This window comes from Cyanistes caeruleus, chromosome Z (genome assembly GCF_971803275.1).
Source record: "Cyanistes caeruleus chromosome Z, bCyaCae1.hap1.1, whole genome shotgun sequence".
Taxonomy (NCBI): Eukaryota; Metazoa; Chordata; class Aves; order Passeriformes; family Paridae; genus Cyanistes; species Cyanistes caeruleus.
Window position 1 is genome coordinate 55,253,173 of NC_141732.1, and position 10,864 is coordinate 55,264,036.

General features: G+C 37.6%; 1 protein-coding gene across 1 annotated transcript in view; it reads left to right on the forward strand.

The window, feature by feature from the left end:
- Positions 1-9,265, forward strand: part of PGM5 (phosphoglucomutase 5) — a 70,264-nt gene extending 60,999 nt beyond the window's left edge. Inside the window, exon 11 of the mRNA XM_086866666.1 lies at positions 7,717-9,265. Within this exon, the coding sequence (XP_086722792.1) occupies positions 7,717-7,806 (90 nt within the window). The 3' untranslated portion in view covers positions 7,807-9,265. The remainder of the gene's footprint in view (positions 1-7,716) is intronic.
- Positions 9,266-10,864: the final 1,599 nt, after the last annotated feature.

Sequence of the window (10,864 nt, forward strand, 5' to 3'; positions counted from 1 at the left end):
AGCTCAGGCAGGGACCAGCACCCATGGGGCAGGCTGTAATGGACCTTGGACAGGGTGCAGGGGAAGGCCCTTAGGGGATCCTAAGCAGGCCAGTAGGGCTTATGACTGCACTCAAGGATTTCAGAGTTCAGTCTTTTATTCAGCACACCAAAAGCATCTGTTATTCCCAAGGACAGAAAAAAGGCTGGAAGGGATTTTATTTCTGTGCTGGTAATGGAGCCTGTCGGATCACAGCACTTTTGGTTGTTTAATCAAGGTATTTACTAGTGAACAAATAATCCCAGGGGTAGAAGCGTCATTGCCTTGAAACTTGCTACAGGGACTTTCCTGAATGTACACAGTGCAGACAAGCATTTTAATAACTAGACTGCCTCAGGAAATACATGGTACTATAAATAACCTCCTCATCTCCTGCCATGTGCATAAAATCTGGGATAAATAGAAGTTTCATCTCAATTAATACAATAAATTCTTTATTTGGTTTCTCATTGCATAGTATTGCATGGTTCCACTGCTTCTCTTGCCTTGCCCTGGCTGCATGCTTTGCCAACAACATGAGTGCATCAGAAACAGCAAGGTCATGGATTGTATCCGACAGACAGATGGTGGACTTCAAAGTAGTGCATAAATTGTAGAAGATCCTCATGTACAAAAATAACTAAACATTTCCCAGGAGAACATTTGATAGTCTTCAGCAAAGCATGTAAAAGAGAATCAGTAAGAAACTCCTTCTTCAGAAAACAGCATTGCTAGGAAGGGGTGCCATAGTTTTCCTGATACTGTAATTCCTTTATTGTTTGGTTTGCTTTGAAGTTCATACTGAGATCCACACATCTAAAAGAGCTGTGACAGATTTGTTGTCTATTTCTGTCAGTGATAGGAACACAGCATGTATGTAAGTGGTCAGTTATGGAAAAAGCACTAACATAAAGAAGTATGTTAAGTATATACCTTGCTTATTACCTTACGGTATTTAAGAAAATTGTTACATTTTGAATGATAAATGCATATTTTTCTGTAATTGAGGACATGACTATGTGTGGTTTCTGTAATATTGTACTCTTTCTGAAATAGTTGATCAGGAAAAGCTCCCTTCCATACCTTTTATATCATAAACCAAGACAAGATTATTTGATGGTTGGCTGCTTAAGTAAATATTCAGTTGGTTATGTTTATTGCACCACCTCTTTCCAGCATCTTGTCTTAGATAATACACTGCAACATATTTTTGCCTGATGACAATTCCAGTCAAAACCTGAACTGAAAGGCAAAAATAGCTTGATATATCTTTTACTTTTGTCACAAAAAATAAATGTCTCTGTCTTAACAGACAACTCAATCATGTTGGGGGTTCCATTTTGTGGAATCATTATGGTAATTAGCCTGACTTTGTCTCATACCAGCATCCTTCCCCCCTCCCCCATCCTTTCAGACAAAGCCTTTTCACAAATTAATCATCCAACTTCACAGTAGTGTTCAAGTTCTTTTAGTTTGCTTCTGTAGTCTTTGACAGTGTTACTTCTGACGGTGAATCTTTCACAGATAAGCAAACATCTGAACTACATTTTCCAATGTGCATGTTGAGATATGCATATTTTTCTGGAACACTAATTATGGCACTTTTTGAGTTGAAGTCGACCTTCTTGACCTTTGTTCTAATTTATATGTAGGCCAGTATGTGTTGTAGAACATAGGTGTTAATGAGTGTAAGAGTCACCCACATCATATTCTAGTATCATCTTTCATATAATTAATTGGTAATACTTTCTACCTAGAATAAAGCATACACAACTTCCTGATCTACAACAAATAGTTCAAGGGAAAGTGGTAAGATATGCCAATAATTGAGTCATGGATAAATGTGAATAGCCATGACTTCTAGCCGTTGAATGATCCATTTAAAGAAATTTGCAGAAGCGGCTTCACGGACACTTGGGAGATAAGGGGTTGCTACTTTTTTTGGTTCAGGTCTTTCTGTAAGCCAGTATCAACTGTGAAAATCAGGAGCAATAAACAAAAATTACCAACATGCATCATACTCTCATACTTTGGTATACAAAGTATACCAAAACCAACTCAGTTTTCAATTCAAACAAATAAAATTCAATTCAGTATGTTATGCATTTGAATATTGCATAACTTAGAGTGGCGATGCAATCTAGATCTAAAACAGTCTTGAAAACAAAGCCCAACACTTTTCTAAATCTGAAAAATTCTGCTCTATAATTAAAGACCACTCCATTGATATGGCTGATCATTCACATATGTCATTAATGAAGATATTAAATAACACTGGTCTGAATATGGACCCCTGAAGGACACCACTTGTTACTGAAGTCCATTGGGACTCTGAACCATTGACCACTACTCTCTGGATGTGACTGTCAAACCAATTCCTCATCCACCAGACAGTCCACCCATTGAATCCATCTCTCCAATCAAAAGAGAAGGTTGTTGTGGGGGATTGTGACAAGGGCTTTACAGTAAAATGACAGATAAATGACATCTGTAACCCTTCCCTTGTCCACTGCTGCAGTCACCACATCATAGAAAGCCACTGGGTTGATCAGGCAGGACCTGCCCTTGGTGCAGCTGTGTCATCTGTCCTGAATCACCTCCCTGTCCTACATGTGCACAGCTCTAGGGGCATCTGTACCATGATCTTCCCAGGCAGAGGTGAGGCTGACAGGTCAGTACTCCTCAGTATTCCTCCTTTCTAACCTTCTCAAAGGTGGGTACAATGTTTTTCCCTTTTTCCAGTCACCTGGGATTTGCCCTGACTGCCATGACTTTTCAAATATCATGAAGAGTGGCTTGGCAACTGCATCAATCAGTTCCCTTGGTTGTGTGCAGTCTATATTGGATATTCTTTAAATGGGATGCAGTGAATCAAAAATGCTGCAATTACTTTTGCTGAAGACTAGCAAACAATGTTCTAGATAGCTACAGAACTGTAAGATTAGCAGCATCCAAGAACAGATTTTGGGGCAGTAGTTGCTTCGTTTTGTTTTTATTAGAAAAGGTAAGCCAATTACAAAGGAAAAAAAAGAAAAAAAAAGGTTAAAAATATGTCTTAATCATCAAACACCGAATTTCTGAAATAAGTTTTGAACAGTGAGCAGCAGAGGGGGAAAAACCCCCGATTTTCAGGTGGATCCTATTTGATATATGAAAAAATCTTGTTATATGTGACTGTATATATGAATTATTATAAAAAATGATTGTTCATGGTGTGAGATAGTCCAAGAGCAGGGAACTGAAATGAACAGCCCAGAAGTCCTGGGTTCTATATTATTTAATTGGGACAAAGTGAAAGGAATCAATAAGGTTCTGTCAAGACACTGATACAACACTGTTGATATAAAAAATGAGGAATGGGATCACTGTGCTATTTAAGATTATTTATTGCTCAAGTAAGCCAGATAAGATATCAGTCTCAAAGGTGTGAGACTTGGAGAGAAGCAACAAGTCAGCCATAGTTTAAGGTAATCATGGGTTTCTTCTTCACACAGCAATATATAACATTTTGGTCCAATAGACAGTTGGCACAAAACTCGTTTCTACTTAATAACCTATCACCCTTGCTTAATTCTGCCGCACTGCATCTGTCTTTCAGCCAATAAGCTGACAGGTAATGTACTCATACACGCAACTCTGTTACAGCTTCTAGATCCTTAGCCTACCCTGTAAGCCACATTACAGCTTAAACTTCTCACTGTTTTACCTTTTTTACTCAAGGCATATTCTTACTTACAACTATAGGAATGTAAGTTTATAATTTTTCTGCTTAATGTTTGTGTACTTTTATGATTACATTAACCCAAGCTTTTTCTAAGGCTGCAGACTGACCCTTCAGCATCTATTTTTCCGTTTCCCACGCAACACTAAGCACAAGTGCAGTTTGCTAGGCAATTATTGCCTTGTTGTTTCCTTTTGAGATACTGGGGTTTTTAGCATGGCTCTGGTTAGCTATCAGAACATACAGTTTGGTCCATAAAAGTCATATAAAATTGTCATGGTTTCATCTGGCAAGAATTAATTTTCTTCTTAGTGGGTGGTACAGTGCTGTTTTGGATTTGGTATGATAATAATGTTGATAACATTCACACTGATGTTGTAGTTGTAGCTAAGTAGAAGTTTAACCCATGTCAAGGACTTTTCAGTCTCCCAAGCTCTCTCAGTGGGGAGGTCCACAAGAATCTGGGAGGGACCATAGCTGTGATGGGTGACCTGAACTGGCCAAAAGGATATTCCATACCACAGAACATCACATTTGGTATATTAAGTGTGGGGGGTTTAGCTGTGCGAGGCTGGTGGCTGCTCAGATCAGGCTGATCATCAGTCAGTGGGTGGTGGGCTGCTGTATTATGTGTCACTTGTGGGAGTTTGGTTGGATTTTATTCCTCACTCTTCTTTCTTTTGTTACTCTTTATGTTATTCCAGGTATTAAGATGTGCTTATCTCAGTCCACAGGTTTTACATTTTTGCAATTCTCTACCAATCTCCTAGGGGCAGGGGAGTGAGCGAGCAGCTGCAGGGTACTTGGTTGCTGGCTGGAGTTGAACCATAATAAAAGTTCTGCCTTTACTGTTAAAATTAGTAAGATTTTCTTAGAGGACACATGTGGAGACTTACATCTGTTTGAACACACTCTTAGATAATGCAGCATGTTTGTCCTATTCAGGTAATTTAGCTTCAGATTGTTCTCAAAGTCATGCTGTAGAATGAAGAAATTTTAAATCAGCTGGGACTGCAAAGGAAAGTAATCATGGGACATTAATTGTAAAATACACCACGAATCAAGGAAATTAGTTAATCAAACCTGATCTTCCCTCAAATCTCTTTGGATATACTAGAAAATAACTAATCTTTTGCAAACATATACGTCTTCATGCTCCACTTGGTTTCTATTTTCCTTCTGTTTATTTCACCCCTCACTGAATTCATGCCTGCCCTCCTCTATTGCCAGAGGCAGAACAACTGGCTTCTTGACCTTCATTGTAATTTTGTTTGAGGTAACAGGCAGACCATGCACAAGAATAGAGAGGTCAGTTTCCTTTTTTTCAGTGGAAGGTGTTCTACTTCTCAACTGAATCAGCTGAATACCAGTTCACCAGTGCTGTGGATATTACAGAGTCAGTTCAGTTTGTTTCACAATGAACCACACCACTTAGATCTTTTAGGACAGGTGGCCGTAGCATAAACTTTTCCAAAGACTCTTGGGGTTTTTTGGAATGGAAGGCCAAAACAGGCACACTATGCTGAGCTCTGTGTTGAGCCCTTATGGCAGAAGCCCTGCAGGATATACAGGCACATGCTGAGCTATTAACATGCAAGAAGGTACATTTCAACCCTCCCTAACTTTTAGATAAACCAGATGCATCATGGGACAAATCTTATCTGAGACCTTGATTAGGAGAGAGGAAATTGAATGGAATTTGCTTGCAAGATCACAAAGGGAAAAATTGCTAATGAGCCAAGGAGGGATGATATGTCTCTGACAGCTCTGGTACAGATTATTCCCAAGCAAAAGGCTTTTAATCTGTATTTGTCTGATGTTAGATATCTGCTTGCTTGATTTATTTCCTTTTAATCATTCCTCCCAGTTATTTTTTAACTTCTATCTGTGATTACTAAAGCAAGATTCTGATTACGTCAGTTCTGTTAATTTTCAATTCTTAAATTTTATCTAAGGGGTAACATGCCATATGTCCTAAACAGTTGCCAAGAGATAAATGGGCTATTTAACATACAGAGTAATTTCAGTTGTCACTTAGAGTCGAAATGTCAATGTAAAGTCTTACAATTTCTCAACCAGACAGAACCAATGAAGAATACTTTTAAAAAAGATCTCATTGAGATATAGAAGTCTTTCTAGAGGAATATTAATGATAAATGATTGTTGGCTGAGATTTATCTCTTGCAACTGAAATGTAAACTATTCATGGCAGAGGTAAAGGAATTTTTAAAAGGCCTATGTAGTCCTAGTTTCTTGTTACTCTGTCCTGTCTTTGCCATTCCAAATATGGTGCACTTTTGCCTTTTTTGCGTATTTTGGATGAAGAAAGTGTAAAAATTAAATTGAAGTGTGGAAAGACAAAATTAAAAAAGGACTTCTGTCTGTTGAGAAGCATGATTGCGATAAACAGAATACTCAGCAGTAACTGGAATCATTTGGCAAGCTAAATTGTTTTTCTAAATGAATGTAACATAAACTCATTTGATTCTGTGTTTTGTTCCACCATTGTGCAAAGTGTTGCTTGTGGATTATTTTTTTTTTTTAAATTCAGAGTACATTTCTTGTCTAAAAAAGTAGGGTCCAGTAAAGTGGGTCAGGAGAGTTGCTTTTTAAATTTTTCTTGTACTTTTTAGATTAAATAAGGAAGAGGTTTCTTAGAGGCGTGCTGGAGAACTTCAAATGCTTTAGTCTCATCCAGACTTTATAAATTGGCACATTTTAATATTTACTTTTAATATTTACTTTATATTTGCAGTATTTGCTCATGGATGTGAATTTGTACTCTACATATTAATCTTCTCTAAGTGTGTTTGACTTTAATAGACTTGTGTTCTGCTTCAGTGATTATTCAGTAGATAGATACCTACAAATATGGAGCTTTTTTAACAATAGCATATCAGACTGCTCACTCTTGTGCATAACTGAGCTCAATCATAAACTCACTTGACATCAGTGGTATTCATGGTGTTATTCCATGACTCTGCTTACACAGTTAGTCTCTTCACTCTTTTGATTTTACTGTGTTTGCATAAATAAACACCTCATCCTGTCAGAAACTGTTAGGTGGCTGAAACAGATTCAAAATATTGATTATGCAGTCTTATAAAAAAAGATAACTGTAAATTTCAGATTTTCTTCAGAATTACTGTTCTGTTTCATTTGATTCTCAAAGCTAGTGTATGTGAAGCTAGAAGTAGTTTATTTGAAAGAGGAAGCTATAGGAAGTCTCTAGGGGTCAAAGAATTAGTTTGGTAACCAAATATATGAGTCTCTGAAAAGAAAGTTTTCACACAAAACTCAGTTATGCCATTTTATCTTTGTGAATACTTTAACTAACTGAAAGAAGATGCAATTTTAAAAATGTGTTTTACTTGATTTTCATGTGGTACTATTACAGTTTTCATCTGCACTCACCCATTGAGGCCTATAAATGGCTATTTAACAAGGTCTGTAGCCTGAAACTTGAAATTTCTGCTGTTCAATACAATTGCATGTGGTATTAGTCAAAACACACTTCTGTGAGTTCTTTTAAGGTAGTTAGTTGTTACAGTATCTTTTGACCCTAAGCTTCACATATTAAATGCATTTAGGAAGAAAATGTCATCTGTGTGGCTTCCCCTCATCAGAATAGAAACAAGTCTACCTCTGTTATTTCTGGGTTGTTTTGTATTGCAGATTTCAAGGAGCTCCATGTTTCCTGTTACACAGAGATGTGATCAGTACAATGTATATTTACTGGTTTCTCTTTTCTGCATAGCTTAGGTATACTCAAAGTAACACTTCACAATACATATGGTCAGCATGCTGCTTCATTCTGTCAAGTGTAACGCTGATATACACCATAGCTCTGTCAGTTTTTGGTATTATTATTTACTATTATTACTTTAAAATTGTATGGTTAAAAGAAGGATTTATAAATGCAAGATGTTTTTTGATGTTTCTGCTTTATGTAATTCATTGTATTTCTTCATCTTTAGGCTGTGCTGAGTCCTCTTATAGCAATTGCACTGAAAATATCTCAGATTCATGAGAGGACAGGACGAAAGGGACCCACTGTCATCACTTGAAACCATGGAAGATTGTTAAACCAGGGCCAAAAGAGGAACAGCAAGGAAGAAACAGAACCTTGTTATAACTTGTTAGCCATTTGTGCCTTGTATGATTTTAAAAGTTAGGTGGAAAGAAAAATTCAGTATAACATTAAGCATAATCATTTGCATTGATCTCCAAATGCAATAGTGTATTGACTTATTTTACCTGCAGTATCGTAATTTCTGGTAACAGTATAACCAAAGAAAGAGGCCTTAAAGTTCAAATGTTGTCAGTAGTGTAGCCAAAAATGACAAGTGTTTGGTTTTGAATGCTGTGATAAAAGTTGGAGAAATTGCAGTTAGGGGGAGAGAGGAAGGAGTTGCAAAGCAAAGACATGCTTAGTGAGTATTGTTTGGGATTCTTGTCACCTTCTGGTAGGTTTCTGAAGAGGTGTACAGAGCATGTCTGAGTCAAAGGGCCATGTAGTAAGCTCTGCACAGGGTGTATTTCCTCCCCTGGCTCCATGCCTCCTCTCAGGCCTCTCCTGTTGCTCACAGATGCACGCTGACAGCAGTGTTGTATACACACCTACACCTGCTCCCAAAGATGGGGTTATTCCATATTTTTTTACCCCTGCTTTTAAAACATATCATTGTGACTTGTGCCTTTAGATTTTCCTTATTTTTTGACACTTTGGTTGTTTTCCTCCAAAAGGAGGCCTTTGTGCTATAGAGCTGATTTTGTCCTTCCAGCAATATGTCGGGTATGGAATCTGACTGTCTTCCACAATACTCCTCTTGTCAGGAGATGATACTGGTGCTTACTGTGTTTGGAAGATAATCTCTACACATTCAGCAATTCTTTAAGAAGGAGTTACAGAAGTTTTTTAAGTCTTTGGAATACTCATGCTCCACTTACCATGAAGTAAGTGAGTGAGAGGGGAATTAAACCCTAATCAATTGAACAGAAATACTGGTCTGATTCACCCTCTGGATACAGTTTCTGTTGGGCTCTTGGTAACAAGTGGATCATGCAATAAAAATTTGGGGAGTGCAAGAGAATTCCCGGCATAGATCTGAGAAGGCTGTTGGGGATATGGACATCAGCATTTTTGTTTGTGAAATGATACAGCAGTTCTTGCTACAATACTGTGCTCTGAAAAAGAGCACAAACACTTTATGCATGTGATTTGTTTGAAAGCTTTACCTCCTTGGAAATGGTAAGGTCACTTGTATCATTTGTCAAGGTGGCTTTGTGCAGCTTGCCTCTTTGCAGTGTATTTCAATTCATTGTGGTTGTCAGATTTTAGTACAATTTATATAATATTGCAGCAAAGGAAATTGTTTAAATTTCTTTCAAAGCTTCTGTCAAAAAATGGCTGTGGCACTTAGTATACAATAAAAAGTAATGCTGTATATCTGTCTTAATATGTAATTGTGGACAAGACACCCTGCACTTTCAAGCATCCTAATAAAATTGCCTTTATTACAGTTACATTATTACTTAATTGACTCTCAACAAATGAGGTATGAATGTTCTTACTTAGTATCCTACCTTACCATTAAGTGTTCCCATAAACCAAAAGAGATTTTAAGACTTTAGTTCTTTTTTATAAAGATTTTTCTTCTGTATGACCATGACATTCTCACACAGTTTGGACATCTACTTTATAATGTAAGAGCACTCATCTTCACAGAAACCTTGTTTATCTAATATTTTATCCTTATTAGGGATTAAACTTCTCTAGGTACAGGATAGTAAGCTGCTAAATAGTAGATCACATGCGGTCAAGCATAGACGTATTTTGGATTATGACAGTTCAAATTACTGGGTTGCATGAAGGAAAGTTCTGAAAGTCAGTCTACTAAAATTTCTAAATATCTTACACATTCTCCAACAATAAAATGAATTTTGATCACATAGTGAACTAACTGTTTATACTGTGGAGTATCACATTTACCAAGCTTTTCTGGAATGGGGAAAATGCAGCTTGAAAAGTAAGATGCACTGAAGCCAGGTGTCTCTCAGGATGCAGTGGGAAGACTCAAGAACAAAGGAAGACCGAAGAAACATACATGTGCTTTTATCAGAAAACTATCGCTGGAGCTGCGGTAGTAATCTGCTTTCATGAAGGCAGTCATCATAAACAAAGGGCATGTTTTAAAATCTCTGCATTGCCTTTCTCCTGGGCTGGAGAAACATTAGTTGTGCTTGTGTACTGAAATGGAGAAAAGGGCTGTTTGTGCGTGTTTTTGAATAGCTGTCAAACAGCAGACTTACAGAAGTAGCCTAACCCCAAATCCATTACCATCCCTTTTTTATGGTGATGGGTGAAATGATAAAAACGCAACTGATGTTTTCCACCAGTTAATTGTTTTTCTCTGCAAGAAGATGAACAAAACTCTGTAAAGCTCAAGTACAGCTCTGTATATCTGATGTGTGTGGAAGAGGACTAGCCAGTCTCATGGAGTGCATTACATTTCCTGAGGTTTTTAATTATTAACATGAGAGATGAATGCATGGAAAAAAGCAAGTTATGTGAACTTACAAAAAGATGCAAAGCTCCTAAAACAAGACTGTACATTTAGCAGAGGGAGAACTGTTGTTAATACTGTTCATCTTACCACAGTGTCTAGGCACTATGACAGAGACCCACACCTTTTTGTGCTATTGTTTGATTAGCAACTTCCTCAAGTCAGGAAGTGGCAAGATTCCTGTACTATTCAGCTGTGATTGCACTAACATTTACGTGGATAATTCTGCTTCCTAAACCCTCATATTTTCTCTGTGTTCAGAGACAATTTGGAAGGCAATATACTAGTTACCTGAACCACAGGATCACAGAATCCTCGAGGCTGGAAGGGGCCATCTAGTTCATCAGGACTAAAATCACCTAGTCTGTGTCCCAGCTCACAGCAGAGTCAGGTAGAGGAGGCTGCCCAAGACCATGTGTAGTTGGTTTTGATTATTTCCAAGGGCTTAGATGCCAGAACTTCTCTGGACAAACTGTACAAGTGATTGATTGCTCCCATTGTGAAAAAATACCAAACAAACCAAAAACCAAAAGTGCAACAGTGAAACCTCCTGGAGTAT